The 15,406-nt window shown below is 53.7% G+C and overlaps 4 protein-coding genes across 4 annotated transcripts; 2 read left to right on the forward strand and 2 right to left on the reverse strand.

The window, feature by feature from the left end:
* Positions 1 to 1,136: 1,136 nt before the first annotated feature.
* Positions 1,137 to 6,773, reverse strand: MONBRDRAFT_28926 (uncharacterized protein; the record flags this gene model as incomplete). The annotated part of the gene is made up of 14 exons (XM_001749404.1): positions 1,137 to 1,927; positions 2,013 to 2,196; positions 2,280 to 2,407; positions 2,560 to 3,190; positions 3,450 to 3,572; positions 3,724 to 3,885; positions 3,990 to 4,131; positions 4,218 to 4,372; positions 4,505 to 4,609; positions 4,691 to 4,781; positions 4,869 to 5,092; positions 5,209 to 5,688; positions 5,782 to 5,844; positions 6,072 to 6,773. 14 exons carry the CDS (start codon positions 6,771 to 6,773, stop codon positions 1,137 to 1,139), a joined length of 3,981 nt encoding a protein of 1,326 aa, XP_001749456.1.
* An 845-nt stretch (positions 6,774 to 7,618) lies between these two features.
* On the forward strand, positions 7,619 to 8,082 carry MONBRDRAFT_11549 (uncharacterized protein; the record flags this gene model as incomplete). The annotated part of the gene is made up of 2 exons (XM_001749350.1): positions 7,619 to 7,791; positions 7,911 to 8,082. Coding segments are annotated over 2 exons (345 nt in total), but the record flags the coding sequence as incomplete, so codon positions are not given.
* Positions 8,083 to 8,553: 471 nt separating this feature from the next.
* On the reverse strand, positions 8,554 to 11,783 carry MONBRDRAFT_38695 (uncharacterized protein). The gene is made up of 12 exons (XM_001749405.1): positions 11,618 to 11,783; positions 11,396 to 11,452; positions 11,190 to 11,278; positions 11,016 to 11,096; positions 10,866 to 10,923; positions 10,575 to 10,701; positions 9,794 to 10,389; positions 9,534 to 9,670; positions 9,287 to 9,398; positions 9,136 to 9,197; positions 8,967 to 9,032; positions 8,554 to 8,839 (listed from the first exon to the last, which is right to left on the reverse strand). Exons 3-12 carry the CDS (start codon positions 11,261 to 11,263, stop codon positions 8,830 to 8,832), a joined length of 1,323 nt encoding a protein of 440 aa, XP_001749457.1. The 5' UTR covers positions 11,264 to 11,278; positions 11,396 to 11,452; positions 11,618 to 11,783; the 3' UTR covers positions 8,554 to 8,829.
* A 737-nt stretch (positions 11,784 to 12,520) lies between these two features.
* On the forward strand, positions 12,521 to 14,463 carry MONBRDRAFT_11551 (uncharacterized protein; the record flags this gene model as incomplete). The annotated part of the gene is made up of 3 exons (XM_001749351.1): positions 12,521 to 13,228; positions 13,297 to 13,684; positions 13,856 to 14,463. 3 exons carry the CDS (start codon positions 12,521 to 12,523, stop codon positions 14,461 to 14,463), a joined length of 1,704 nt encoding a protein of 567 aa, XP_001749403.1.
* Positions 14,464 to 15,406: the final 943 nt, after the last annotated feature.

Raw genomic sequence — 15,406 nt, forward strand, 5'->3', positions numbered from 1 at the left:
ACGCTTTCAGCTGCTGAGCTTGTGTGCTGGCGTTTGACCATGCTGGTTTTGGGCCTGGTCAAAGAAGGAGATTTCGACTTGATCATCACACAGGGCATGACGGAGGAGATGGTGGCAACTTGTCATAGCCACTTGTATACCCGCTCGTTCCGTGTGGAGGCAACACGTCTACTTGTCCGCCGTGAATGGATGGCAGAATATAGCACCTGCTTGCCGGCCCTGCTTCACATGGTGGCCCACTGCCTCTGCCGAGCTGCCGACGATACCCTTGAGTATCATGAAGCCCACGCCCGTGCCGTCAACGCGTGCCTCCAAGTCTTGCTACGCAACAGCATGTCGCCAGACAAGTTGTCGCGGCTTCAGGCCCAACTCAGCGAAGCCAAAGACGTGTCGGCTCGTGAGCAAATTCTGCGCGCAGAGCTAGTTTGAGCCGCCACGACCAAGCACTGCCCCGTTTGGTTTTTCCCTTCTTGAGGGCAAAGCATGCGGCAAATACATTGTACATAATCGGATTTGTAGAGATTATCCGGTGCATTTGTCGATCGACAGTAGTGGGAAAACATTTCCCGATACTCTCGCCCAGACCACGGTTGGGTTGTAGTTTACAGAAGACAGGGTTTGCGTTTGAAGTGTAGACTACTTTTTTTTTTGACTTTTGTTCAAATCGCAACTCTTGTCCTTATTTGAATTGAATTGAGAATCCATTCAACTTTGCAAAAGCTCGTTCGGGGTGTTCGCCTTGCATTTCACGACCACACTCCAAATCAGGTATCACAGGGAAGGCCCCAAAGTAACGTCTCGGTCCATATACGTCCAGCTTGCTGTGGAATAACTCTTGCTTGGTTGTTTAATTTTTTTACGCTGTGTTTGTTATTTCAAAACACACCAAATCTGTCTGCTTGGTCATCTTGTCGAAGATCATTGAGGGCTCATTATTGAAGAGAGGAACTGTTGCAGCTCACCACTTAGCTCAGCAGCGGTCTCGTCTTGAAATGTTCCCAGAACAAAACTTGTTCCGCCACCACAAAAAAAAGGGCGAAAACAAAACAAATAAAACAAAACTTTTGATTATTCGTGGAAATCAGAGTCAATTATAAATGAGCATCGGGGGAAGAGGGTACGAGGCTAATTATTTGTTAAAAGTCTAGTGCTAGGTCCTCATCATCGTCAAAGTCGGCGGTTGCGAGAGAGGGAAATGCGGTGTCGGAAGCATCTTCTTCATCATCATCATCGTTCAGCTCCATTTGCATCAATCGATCAAAGTCATGTTCCGGCTCGGCCGGAGTACTGTCAGAGGCGGGCTGTTGCAACGCCGATTCAGAAGCCGTGTTATCGTTGATGGAAGACGACACAGTTTGTGGTAGTGAGGTGCCGGGTGCAGCCGCAGGTGGTGCAGATATGGACGTCGACGTTGGGTGGGTGGTGGCAGTTGGTGGCACGCCATGGGTGCCAGTGGTGGAAGTGGGCACGCCCGTCAAGGGGGTGGGCATAGGAGGTGCGCCGCTGGCACGACTCATGCTCGGCGTAGCACCTCGGAAGGATGGGTGCGTATGCGGTGCGCTCATGGGTTGTCGTGCCATTTGAGCGGGGCGGGCATAAACCAGCTGGCCATTAGGCGTGCGGTAGGCTTGTGGCTGTTGATACTGGGAAACAAAGGGGTAGCGGGCATGCATGGCGTGTGCGCTACCATGGTATGCAGGTGATGTATGCGCTTGAGGCACTAGCCCACCGACTGGGGCTTGATAAGGATGCCCAGGTTGCCGTGGTACAAAATTGGATCCCATCATGTAGCCACCGGTCACGCCATACGCATATGTCCCGGCATCACGACCGAGCTGAGGTGCAGCACCTCCTTGTGCAACGATGCGCTTAGCTTCTGCCTGCTGACGGGCCTGTTGCTTTTGAGTTGCGCGCTCTCGAGAAAAGCCTAAACGCCGGCAAGGTGCAATCGGCATCAGTCTCGTGCGAAACCGTGGCTGCTTGGTACAGGATGTCAACGACCGCAGACGTACTTTTCTTGGCGTCTTCCATTTGTTCGCGCGTAAGTTGCTCGTCGTTTTGATCCTTGAGCAGATCCTGGTGCGAAAAAGGAGCTTTGGCCAGACATTCCTTGAAATTGCTGCAAATGGCAGCCATAATGGGGTCTGCACCACCGGTAGGGTCTGTGGCATCGATCTCCTCCACTGCCGGGGGAGCCTATGTACAGATGGGCTCTGGTGAGAAATGGTGTCACATGACCAAACAACCTCTCTTCTCGTCGTCCGCTCACTGCCTCTTACGCGATAGGTGTAAAATTCATCCAGCTGCTCTGTGGTAAACAGTCGTTCCGGATTCTCAGTATCAACGACTCGCTGTGACAGCCCGAGCTTGTGAATTTGGCGATTGTAAATGGTCTCTTCCATGGTGCCTGCGAAGCAAAAATAGAACAAGTTGGAATCAGACAAGCAAAACAGTAACGGAATCAAAAGCGAGACGACACATCAAGAAAATAACACGAAGACAAAGAAGAACAACAACGGGCCGTTTTCACATGGCATTCAAGAAGCAGCGGTTGCGTACCCGAGGCAATGAGACGATAGATATGGCAGTTGCGGCTTTGCCCATAGCGATAAACTCGACAAACAGCTTGCGAGTCATGCGTGGGATTCCAGCTTGCATCCAGGATGACAACGCGGTTGGCGGCTGTCAGGTTGATGCCCAGCGAACCGGCCCGGGTAGACAACAGGAAGAGGTGACAGTTGTCGTTGACGTCCGTGTCGTTAAAGTCCTCGATGAGCTTGGTTCGACTGGTGGCGTGCGTGCTGCCATCGAGGCGAAAATAATGCTTGTCCTTTTCCCACCTCTCGTTACTGTTGGGCACGTTCACGCGGGCCAGATACTGCTCTAGAAGGTCCAGTGCTGGGATGGACTGCGAGAAAATAAGCACCTTCTCCTGTAATTCCACAGCCTTGGGAACAATGCACTCCATCAAGAGTTTGAACTTGAATGCGTTCTCCGTGATAAAGGGTAAATACTTGTATTGCATAAACAGTCGTTCAGCCCAGCCCATTTCCTCCAAGTCGCGGCTTTTGATCGGCCAGGCCTGAAGCAGGGCCTCGAGAAGGTTACGATCCTCGGGTGTCAAGCTCTTCATCAGATGCTCCTCGTTCTGCTCGCGCTGGCGCTGCATGTCGTCAGATCTCTTCATGTGCTGCGCCCAATGCCAATCATTACCGATGAGAAGCAAGAACGACACAGGGTACAGCATTTGAGAGGAGCAAACCCATGGCTGGCCGCAATCGGAAGCGAGAAGACATACCGACTGTGATTGGGTGCATAATAAAAATGAAGAAAGGAAATATTGCCAACATGGCATGGTCGCACATAATCCATGAAGGTGTGAGCAGTGGTCGCTAGATCACAAGAGGCAATAAAACAGAGGTTTGGGCCTCAATCATCCACCCACGTACCGCAGACTCGCGTGCTTTGAGCATGGTCAAGAAAAGGGCATCTGGGTTGTTCCAGATGAGCGCAGCCGTGGTGTACATGTGAAAGAGTCGCAAGGACTGCGCTTGCCGGACGTATTGCATCAACTAGACATTTGACATTCGGTGAGGCAAGCGAGGAGAAGAAACAAAGCCGGGGGGCGGGGGAGGGAGAGGGAGGGTGTGTGAGAGAGAGAGAGAGCAGCAGAAAAAAAAAAAAAAGTGAGAAGTGCCAGCAGAGAGTGGTGCCAGCTCTCACCGTAAAGTACAAAAAGGCCTGCCACTTGCTCAATCGCACGCTGATGGTGTACTCGTTCTTCTGTGGCAGGCTTGCGCGCAAAACGGCGTCATCGCGACGCTGTACAAAGGGTGCTAGCAGTTGCTGTAGAACATAACTGCGGTATTTCATGAGCTTGATATCCTGAAAAATTCAACAAGGCACAGTCACCTGGTGAGCAGCAGTCAACCAAATAGCCAAAGCTTGACTGAATCCCCTCTGCGTAATCGCGCAGACCAAGACCGCACTTTGTCTGTACTATCGATACATTGACCGTTGTTGATGGGGTTGACAAACATGTTGCGAAAGTCATCTATCGAGCCAAGGTGATCGGGGCGAACAAAATCGACCATGCACCAATACTCTTCAAGATTGTTCTGCAGCGGCGAACTGCAAACGGCAACATTGACATCATCATGAGCTGGCACCGGCTTTGTTGCTCGTCAACCACAAGATGCCATCAGGTTGTATCTGACCCGGTGAGAACAACGCGGCGTGGGGTCTTGAAACGCTTGAGCAGTTGATTGATGGCCGTCTTATCATTCTTGATGCGATGGCCTTCATCACAAATGACCAAATCGGGCCCCGGGTCGAGCAAAGCATGAATCATTTCTTTGTCCTCGTCCACAGTCTGATCGGTTCATTCACAACAAAGGATGAGGATGAGGATGAGGATGAGGCAAACACGAAGACAGGCATATAAAGCTTGGTGCTTCAAGAGTGGTCGGGTACAGAACGCAGGTAGCGGTCATCGTCGACTCACGGGGGCGGCAGGCGCGCGAAAGTCGCTGCGTCGCTTTTTGACCTTGAACTCGTCGCCAACAAAAAACTTGCGCATCATCTCGTAGCCCACGAGCAGAACGCCGCCCTGATATTTGGGTAGCCGATTACATAAGCAGAGCAAACAATGCAAGCAGAACACTGTCAAACGCCCAGTTCAATCACGTACGGCTTTGCGCCAATCCATGACAATTTTGCGACGCTCAGCCATCTTGCGCGCATTGACGGGAAAGATATTAGGCATGGAGCTTCGCGTTAACCTGCACATCAAGGACAGGTTAGCGGGCGGTAGAAGGCTGATGGATAGCAGAAAACATGTTCAATGCACGATGCCTCGATGCACGTACCATTTGTGAAATTCGTTTTCCCAATTGCCAAGCGTGTTGACAGGTGTGATGATAATGGCGTACTTGCCCGGCGTAGCTCGCAGGAATACTTCGGTAAACGTCACGACCTGAAGTGTCTTTCCCAAACCCATGGCATGGGCCAGGATGCATCCAAAGGCTTTGTCGTCGCCTTGATATTCAAGGCGCCCCACAATGTTTTCCCACATGAACCGCACACCGCCAATCTACAGAAGCAAGTGTTGTGAGGTGAGCGCTGAGGAACCGCGGCGGCAAAGACCAGCGCTGCAAGAAAAGTTGGCAATGAAAGGGAAACTAAAGACGCGTGCAAAGCACTCGAGACCTGGTGGGGCTTGAGCAAGGCTGCAATTTCTGGGGCTAGGCGCACGACTTCCTCGTGCTCAGGCTTGTTGATGTTAACCTGGACACCCTGCAAATCACCTCGATTATAGCGGTCATCAAGATGCAATCGTTTCTTGTTGACGCGAAGCTGGCGATAGGTGGTGTTCACGTCCTCGTCCTCATCTGATTCGATAAGGATAGCTGGCTCTTTGGTGATGATCACATCCTCGTCCTCGTCGTCCTCAACAACCTCGGGAAGGGTGTAGGCATCTTCCAGCAAGGACGCGGCGCCGTCCTCCACCCCAAGATCTGAATCAAGATCCTTGAAGAGCTCATCCAAGAGATGGTCGGCACTATTATTGGCACCTTTGGCATCGCCCATGCGAATTTTAAGGGTCGGCGCCTTGGGAGTAGCACCGGGATCCACGTCACTCGGTTCTGTCTTGGTTTTGAGCTTGACACTGATGCGTTTGTCTGCGTTCTAGTGTAGTGCAAGACACCGGCGAAGGGATGAGAGCAGCAGGAGGGCTGAAACGGCAGGGCAGGGCAGAGCTGCGAAGAGCTCAATACTCACGGGTTCCGTCGAATCTTCATCCTCACTCGAGTTTGACTCACTGCTTGGTTGGTTATCAATATCCTGGAGCAAGCACAAAATACAGGTGCAATGGTTGATCAGTGCAAATGCGAATTTACCACATCAATCAGTGCAAACTAGGCTCCATGGAGCAATCGAGGAACACCATTTGGCTGCAGGCAACACGCAAGAAAAAAAAACCCCCCGGCCAATTCGTCTGAAGGGGAAAAAAAAAAAAAAAAAAAAAAAAAAAAAAAAAAAAAGCGCACGCGAGAGATGCAAGCACATACCCCAAGGTCAACTTGTCGACGGCGCTCCCGCCGTTGAGCAGCCTTCATTTCTGAAGAAAACCCTTTGATAGCCTTGATGGACTTGCGGCGTCTTTGTTTGCTGGCCAGAGGGTTACGGTGTTGACGCGAGCGCTCGTTGTTCGCTTCGAGCTGGGCCAGCGCCTGGTCCATGTTATCTCCCAACAAGTCTTCGAGGCTGCTGGCAGGCAGCTCTTCCTGCTTGACAGGGGCTGCTCGTGTTTTCTTGGCACGACCCTTTTGTTTGCTTTTATTGCGTTGTCTGGCAAACTCTTCTTCGACCTCGTCGTCGTCTTCATCGGCATCGTCATCATCATCATCATCGTCGTCGTCGTCGTCGTCGTCGTCGTCGTCGTCGTCGTCCTCATCGTCATTCTCGTCAACGTCCTCGTCATCGTCGTCGTCAACTTCAGAATAGTCCTCGTCGTTGTCAGGCCCATGACTGTGTTTCTTACGTGAGCGAGCGAGTGCAACTTGTTCGTTGTCTTCGTCCAAACGCACAAGGAGCTCATCTTCAGCTAGTTCCTCTTCGCTACCCTTTTCACGGTACTGATGACTTTTGGTGGTGTGGGCAGAATCGCGCTGAGCTTGTTTCTTGGCCTTTTTGGCCTGCGAGGGAGGGCTAGAGGCCGGTCGCTTGGGCATGGAGAGCTTGAGCTTGAGGGTGGGTGTGGCCGAGGCCATGGCGAGCAAATGAGAGCGCGCCTGTTGGCACGCAAACTGGCCGGTTGCTCTTATCAACCAATCAGAAAACCTGAAGTAGCTCCAGCAATCGTCGTCCTCCTGCCTCGATGACCATCACCTGCGGCGACCCGCTGGCAGTTCCGCGCACCCACTCAACGGGCTCGCGTCGCGCCAACACGGCCGCAGTCCGCAACGAAACACCCACAAACTAGCCGAGGCGAATGCATTCGCACGCGTTCTGCTTCAAACACGAGTATCACCAAGCGGATTCAATCGACACAACCCCGCTCTAATGCTACCGCCGCTGCCACTGCTATCACGACTGCCGCTGCCAAACTCTCGGTCCAAAACTCGCAACCGTACGCGCGCGCGCGAGAGAGAGAGAGAGAGAGAGAGAGAGAGAGAGAGAGAGAGAGAGAGAAATGAGCGCGACCGCGTGTGAAGCAACACACGCAGTGGATGATCGAAAAGTATTTCACACTACATTTGTAACGTCTATTTGATTCACAGCATGAATATATTTAGTATTTTATATAATTTTGGAATAGTCCCTTCAAGTATTTTCGCGTCGTTTTCAAACACAAAGCCGCCAAACACCCTTGGTTTTAAAAGTATTTTACTTAGTACGCTGTGCTCAAATTTTTCGGCGTTTGCGCTCGAAACTCTTTTTTCGCGCGGATCTCTCTCATTGCGCGACGGGACCAGAAGAGAAGACCGTGTGGACGTGTCCGTGGACGTGTTCATAGACGTGTTCATAGACGTGGACGTGAACGCAGACGTGCAGTTGTGCGTGTGCGTGTGGGGGTGAGAGGCAGGCGTTTTGCGTTGACATTATGAACACAGGCATGGAGCAGGATCAAAGGAGCAAGCGGTCAAAGCTGGCGCAACGACAGGAGGTCCCGGACTACGTGAAACGTGGCCTGCAAATGTTGATCGGCATCATGGCAACCGACTTGCTCTTGAACGTCCTACGTCTTCTCTTGATCGAGGATGATATCGCCATCAGCGCCATTGCCGGGTACGTTTTCAATCCCCACTTGCCAAATCGCTCCTTCAGCATACGCCCCCTCCCCCCTGACGCACGCGTGGTCTTTTCTTGCGTTTCTTCCGTCGTCGTTGCGATGCATCTTCTGCTAGCGTCCATATTGCCGCTGGGCTGATTTCGCTCAGCATAATCATCATCTTGGTCATCGACACGGTGCCCTGGCGTTCGGGTCGGCAATGGCAAGCCATTCGCCTTGTCTTGCCCGGGCTCTCTTCCAGTCTCGCACAAGCGGCCTCGGCCACCAGCGTCTTGATCATGGGCCAGGTAAAGTGGTCAACAGGATCTTGTGTCATTCTTGCTTGGCCGGCGTGGCGCGCAGTCATCCTTTTCAGTTGGCTCTTTCTCACCAAGGTCTCGGTGGGATGATGTTGGCTGGTGATGTAGCTGACTGGCTACTTTCAAGGGAACATGGATATTGCCTTCACCGTCCATCAAGGCAGTACGTGGAGCGTGTCTGCCAACTTGCGGGCCCAACATTCTTTCGGCTCTTGCCTGGCTCAATACGCTGCCCACTTGTTCCCGTCCATTAGTTTGTCTTGTCAACACGGCCTGTTTGTGGCACTGTTGCTTGCAGCTTGCACAACCCACGCTCCACCACATCACAGCCACTTAACAGCCCTGCAAAGGTCTGTACATGAAGAGAAATCTCGAGTCCCGCTCGACCAAGCGTGTCTCTCGATCATTTACGTTCCCCGGAAGCCGAGCTTCAATCAAGCAGAAAAAAAAAAAAAAATTCGCCTCTCCATTAATTTCAGGGAGATAGACTCAGCATTAACGGACCACAGACTTATTGGACACGCTCCACTTTGCCAGCACCAAGATAAACAAACACGCACATGCAGGCAAGGGAGCGACACCGGGCAGGGAGAAAAGCGCACGCAAAATGGAAACAAGCACAACGCACAACACAGGTCACGGGTAATACGTCAAAAAAGAAGGTAACAATTTCAGTCCAGCTCACAGTCCCGCATGAGTCTAGTTGATCGGGTCGGCTTGCCAAAGAACCAGAATTTAGGCGTAGCTGCGGCAAAATCGGGTTTGATGTCAGTGTTTAAAGCGCATGACAGCGGTGCAGCACTCCCAACCCGAGGAAAATGGTGCGCACAATCCCGAGCCGCCTTCTGGTTCACAAAGCACAAGCAACTGACCGAACTTCATATGACCCGCTGCTACTGATGTAGCGCACCCACTTGGTCACTTCTGTATCTTCATAGCTGCAAGCCAAAACCCCAGAGCGCAAGCGTGCATTGACATGAGGGCCGCACGAGCATGACATGATGCAAAGCCGGATTGACGATGGCGGGGCGGAAGACGAACCCGAGCTTGCGCTCCATGATCTTCAGATACTTGACCTCCAAGCCAGAGGCAGAGAAAGGCACCTGAGTGGTCAAGACAGCCAAGACGAGACCGTTAACGTGGGTCATTCAACCTTTGTCTTAGCACAAGTGCGCGAGGGGGAGTGACACACCTCAAACTTGACAGAGACGGGACTCTTGGTCCATTTCTTCTTATCCGAGACGTTGAGCAGTTCAAGTTCTGCGGTGAACTGAGCCGTGCGCCCACCTGCAAAGCGCTTCATTCTAAAGCCACGTCAAGCAAGTTTATCATCCCACCACGACCATGCACACATGCGTGAGGCAAAGGTCTCGTGGCCCAGCGCATGTGCTCCCGTTTTGGCAAGCGCACAAGTAAAGCCGGACAGGTTGATGACGTACTTCCAGACAACGGCGTTCTCGCCGGGCTTGTACTTTGCTTTGCCACGGTCAGCATGCACGTTGACCTTGGAGGTGGTAGTCGGCACGGGGATGCGAACCTCGACCTTTTGTCCGAACAAGCTGGGGTCAAAGTCGGCCTGTACGTGCACGAACCAGGGGGCAAAAGTCATACGCATGAGATTTCAAGAGGATAAGTGTGGAGGGAGGGGGGGGGGATTGGATTGGGACACGAGTCAGCTTCGTTCTGGGCAGCGACAGACCTTGATGTTGACGGTAATGTCAATGCGGTTTCCTTGTTCCTGGACCAGCGGGGTCACACGGAAGGGCAACTTGATGTCTTGCGTGGTACGGTACTTCATGAGCTCAAACTCGCCATCCGGAGGAATGAAGGAGATGCTGCGGTCCATGTCAAACTTGCCCAGACGCACGCACTGGTGGAAGGTCAAGTCATCAATGGCGATGGGGGCCTTGCGGTTGCGCTTCTTCTTCTGCGCTGCCCCGGCTCCTGCAGCGGCACGCTGAGCGCCGTCCTTGTTGACGATTTTGTCATTGATGCCCAGCTTGCATTCGGGCATGCCGGAGAGGTAGCACTTCATGCGAATTGAGCCGGCCACGTGTGCACTCAAGGGCTGACCCTGGGGGCTCATGAGCAGGGAGACAGACTCGAGCACGTCGAGGTAGAGCTCGTGCCGTCTGTACTTGATGCCATCACGGCGCCAACCAATCTGGCCCGTCACTTGGCTGGTGATTTTTGTTTGCTCTTCCCGTGAAGCGTTGGCATTGAGGCCCTGCTGTGTGATGAAAAGTTTCAGCGAGTCGGGATCCGTGCTCTGGGGGTAGCCATAGTCGAGAATTTCTATCAACACGCCAGCGAGCAAGAGGGACCAGGGGGAAGGAGGAATAGAATGAGGGAGGCACCAATACAATGACCGGCAATGGTCGAGGGAAGTCGAGGGAAGTCAAGGGAGGTGTGTGGGCAGATAAGAAGAGAAGCCAAAGCAACCCCGTTTCGCTCAAAAACATGGCTGAGGAAGCACGGACCGTCCAAAAGTTCGTAAATAAGGGAGAAGTTGTTGCGAACGTTGACATCAGAGAACTGGGCAAAGTAGGCCTCCATCAACTGGACCACCTTGTTCAAAAACTCAAAGACAAGGGCTGCGTTGGCATTCTGGCCAGCCAGTCAAGTAAGACGTGTAAGATGAGGTTTGGCAAGAGCAAGAGCAAGAGCAAGAGCAAGAGCAAGAGCAAGAGCAAGAGCAAGAGCAAGAGCAAGAGCAAGAGCAATAAACCTTTGCAAAAGGGACAAAGAGCGACAAGGGTGTGTCCACTTACGAGGCGTGTTACGGCTACAAGCCACATGTTGCCACGCTTCAAATGAAAGTAAGATGCACTGCAGGATGGTGGCGAGGCACAAAGGTCAGCACGGCTGGGCAAGATGCTCAGGAGAAGAGTGCGCGTTGATCGTGGGCGGCGCGAACTTGCCGGCCAATGTTAATGACGGGAGAGCGGACGCTGTGGCGCGCATGAATGACGTTGGCACGAAAAGCATCCACGACCGAGCGACTGCAGCACAGATGTAACAGGCAATGAGGTCATTTGATCCTTGGGCATCTCGTTGCTCAGCAAGTGGACGCAGGAGGCGGGGGCCAGGCGTACGTAATGTCATCGCGGTAGGTGCGTGAGATCAGGCAATCGCCTTTGTGATTGTACAGAAACACACCGCTGATCATGCTGGCGGTGCCGGTCTGAGACGAAAGCATATGCCAGATGAGCACAAAGAAAGGTCAACTGGTATGGCAACATGGCTCCGCCGCGGGACCGCGAAGGGGGAAAAAAAAAAGCTGCTACAGTGGGCGACTCACATTGGTGCAAGGGGTCGCTTGGGGCAACTCGTGGCACTTGCAGACAAATGTGTGCTGCTGCATAAGAAGGCACGCGCCAGAAGAATGAGAACAACAGCGATGTCCAGGTTCAGAGCGCCGGTGCGCCAAGGCGATGCGGATGCGCCTGTCGAGGCAAGGAAAAGCGTCCAGGGGACGCGTTCGCACTGACAAGACGACAAAGAGAGCACGAGATCAACTCACAGCGGTCACCGTATTAGACCTATCCAACACGTCAACGTGTTCGTAACAGGGACGTCTTGCCCAAGCGCTGTGTTCCACTGGCACACAGGGAGGGAACGGGGGCGCGCTGCCGTTTTCCTGGAGGCGCGCGCAGTGTTGAGAACACACACACACAACAGAAAAAAAACACAAAAAAAAAAGAAGAGCCAAAGTGGGGGTCAGGTTGTGTAGTATCCGGTGGTTTTGACCCCAGTTCTTCTGGTCGACAACTTTAAGCGGGATGGGAATTCACTGCTTGTTGTGGTTGGCTGTTGTTGATGTTGCAAAACACTGTTGCTCTCCTCAGTTTTTGGTTTTGGCTCACTCGCTCGTGCTCTCTGGCTGTTTTCCCACTTGCAGCGTCATCTCTGAGCACTTCTTTACCCACTCAACATTCTCTGGTTATACCATATAATTTGCCCTCAAACATTTGCAATTCCCCTCATCATCTCTTGCTGTATAATCCGCTCGCGCCCTCTCTCTCCCCCCCAACTCGCTCTCTCTCTCTCGCTCTCTCTCTGCTTTCATTTGTGTCGCAAGCAGAAGCAAGAGCGAGCGCGCCAGTCAGTCGTTGTCGCCGCCGACAACAAGTAAAATTTTTTTTTCGGGGCAAATTCACAATCGTGGCAGTGCTTGCTGGCCGGGGACGGCACGTTGGAACTGCGCGCGTTTTAGACGGTGGAGTCAAGCCCGGTGACAAGGTGCGTGGGGGTGATGCATAAGCAGGGGGGAGTGCGAGGTTTGAAATTCATGGTCCTAATCCCGATCAATTCATGTCCATCATCGCACGCAAGCACTTACCTTTTGCTTTGATTGATCATTTAGCTCGGGCTGGCAATCGCAGCGCGTTGTGCGGCAGGGCCAGGTTCACCGGCACCGTCCGCCATGGCCGTTAGCAACCTGCGCGCCATGTTTGAAGGGCGCAGCATGACCGTGTCTTCACCGGCTGATACCGCGGCCTTGCGGGCTGCATCGCGAGCAGCCCGTGAACGCCGGCGACCCGAACCCGCGCCTGCTGAGGACGCAGCATTAAAAGCAGCAGATGACGTCAAACCCACCCCTCAACCCAAGACCATCCCGGCAGCAAAGCCCGCCCCTGCTCCCGCCGCATCACAGAGCTCACCTTTGGTTGAAGCTCAGGCAGAGGCCAAGAGTGCGACCAAGCGGGAAGCCGAAGAGGTCACCAAGGCCTCGCCTGCCGCCACCGACGATGGGACCGCATCTGAAGGTCCCACTACAAAAGCGCCCAAGCCGCGACCCAAGCCGCCAAGCTCTAGCTTGGCCCAGCGGGCTGCGGCCTTTCAAAACGCCAACCACAACGTCGGGGGCGCGCCAGCGCTCAAGCCCAAGCCCATGGCCAAGCCGGCTCGTAAACTGCCCCAGGTCACCCCTCGACCACCGGCTGCTACAGCCTCATCAACTACAACTGAGTCACCCAGCCCTACGCCCCGCCCCCGCGTTGAGGGTACCAAGCCGACGCCTGCCGTGCGCCCGCGCGCCACAACACTGGCCAACTCGGATGTGCCTCGCAAGGCCTCGACCAGCAGCAACAGCTCGGGTGGCTCGATTGCGGCCCGCCTCGCGGCGCTTCGGGTAAGCTTCCTGCCGCCATTTTTTGCTTCTTTTAAATCCTTGCCTATTCTGCTTTTGTTCCTCCCTAGCCGTCCAGAATCGACCTTCTGCACCTCATTTTCTTGTTTTGGTGCACTGGGCGTTTTTCCCTCCTTCATTGGCTCATGACGCACGCACAGGCGCAAGGACCGGTGCTGCTACCTGGGCTTGGGCGGCCACCACCGGCCCGAAGCGCCTCAAATACTTCACTGGAAGTTGCCACGGCCAATGCCAACGCTCCAGCACCGTCATCTGCCAACACCGCCGCAAGCCGGCCGCATGCGCGCAGTGCCACCCTGGCTGTGAGTGATGCCAAGTTTATGGCACCTCGCCGAAGTACCTCGGATACCAAATTGTTGGTGCAGCGGGTGGAAATTGCCAACGCTGACGCAGACTTTAATCAACTGCCCTCCCACGAGCTTTTGGGCACCAGCATCGGTACGCTAGCCTCGTCTCCCTTTTGCCCTGCTCGCGAGCGATTCTCGCATCAGGTTGCGTTGTACGCCAGCGGCTCCTTGTTGAGTTGGTGTGAACTAGCTTGACCTTACGGCTGCTGCCCATATTGATTTTTTCATGAACCATTCGATCCCTTTGTTACTCATCTGGCAGGGCGGTTTCGTGCTCGGCTGGGTTCGGTGGGGCGTAAGCCCCCGACTCGGAAGCACGCCCAGGCTCGCGCCATGGCTGTGAGCGCCCAACGCTCGCCGCCAACGACCGGCGCCAAGAGCCCCTCGCGCGCCAGCTCTGGAACCGCTGATTCCGACTCGACTCAGGATGAGGTAGCAGATGCACCCAACCTGGTTGTGGTGGAAGAGGAGGAGCCTGTTGAAGAGGAGTCGGTGTCGGACAAGCCCCCGGCGGATGCAGACCCCGACACGGCAACTGAAATTCCCGAAGAGGTGGTCGAGTCGGAGGCAGCCGAAGAAGTGGAGGAGGAAGTCTCGGTCGACGACGACGAGGAGGGCCAAGGTCCATCTGAGGCTGATACCGATACGAAGGACGCCGAGGGCCAAGGTCCATCTGAGGCTGATACCGATACGAAGGACGCCGAGGAAGAGGCCGAGACCGAGGCCGCAGAACAGCTCGAGCCCGCAGCAGATGCCGACGAAGGTTCCGCCGACAGCGATTCGGCCGAGAGCCCAGCACTCGATACCACCATGCAATCCTTGGAGCCCGCCGACGGCGAGACCTCGGTCCTTGATACCAGCAATGCCTGAGCGTGGGCGGGAGCTAAAGGCTATTTTCTGCTTGAGTGTAGCGCATCTCCTCTTTTTCTTGATATCGCACTCCCACTTTCCTGCTGCGTCTTAACGACGTGAGGCACGACATGGGCCGAGCCCGATCGTCGTGGCGCCTCCAGAGCGAGGCCTTGCCTCAAGTGGTCCTGTTTTTTGTTGTTGTTGTTTTTGTTAGTCGTGTTTCTTCTTGTGTGTGTGTGTGTGTGTGTGTGTGTGTGTGTGTGTGTGTGTGTGTGTGTGTGTGTGTGTGTGTGTCAGCGGGGGTTCGCGCGACGAGCCCCTCTGTTTCCCCGTGTGCTTGAGTGTTCCATGCCTATTCTGGCACAGCTGCTCGCCTCGTTCTTTTCCCAAATAGACATCCAAATCCGAGAATACAAACGTGATATTACAACAGAGAAAGCCAGGGAGGGAAAGGACAGAGGGACAGAGGGAGGGAGAGAGTAGAGTAGAGCAGGGTAGAGAAAGCCGAGTAGAGAACAGAATAGAGAGAGTAGAGTAGAGAGAGTAGAGTAGAGCGAGCAGAGTAGAGAGAGCCAAGCAGAAAGAGCCGAGTTGAGAGAGCATAGTAGAGAAAGCAGAGTAGAGAGAGCACAGTAGAGAGAGCAGAACAGAGAGCCGAGTCGAAAGAGCACAGTAGAGAGCACAGTAGAGAGCAGGGCAGAATAGAGAGCAGAGTAGAGAAGCCGAGTAGAGAGAGCAGAGTAGAGAGAGCAGAGCACATCAAAAAAAAATTTTTATCACACAAAACAGAAGGAAAAAAAAACTGCCTGTGAGCATTCTGTTTTCAAGCCAAAATTCTCTCTCAGCACATTCACAAGCCAATTTGGTTTGGCTCTTGCTCTCTCGGTTAGACGACCTGGCTGACGTTACCTCTGGGTCTTGTCATTGTTTCAAGTTGTATCTCTGTATTTCCTTGTGTTTG

This window comes from Monosiga brevicollis, genomic scaffold, assembly GCF_000002865.3.
Source record: "Monosiga brevicollis MX1 MONBRscaffold_30 genomic scaffold, whole genome shotgun sequence".
Taxonomy (NCBI): Eukaryota; class Choanoflagellata; order Craspedida; family Salpingoecidae; genus Monosiga; species Monosiga brevicollis.

Excerpts from the sequence above, each read along its gene's own strand:
- MONBRDRAFT_38695 (XM_001749405.1), bottom strand. The coding sequence starts at position 11,263 with ATGATCAGCGGTGTGTTTCTGTACAATCACAAAGGCGATTGCCTGATC. Across the intron at positions 9,671-9,793 it reads ACATTACCGTCAACATCAAG|GCCGACTTTGACCCCAGCTT; the intron begins GTCTGTCGCTGC and ends GTGCACGTACAG. Across the intron at positions 9,198-9,286 it reads CCGTCTCTGTCAAGTTTGAG|GTGCCTTTCTCTGCCTCTGG; the intron begins GTGTGTCACTCC and ends TTGACCACTCAG.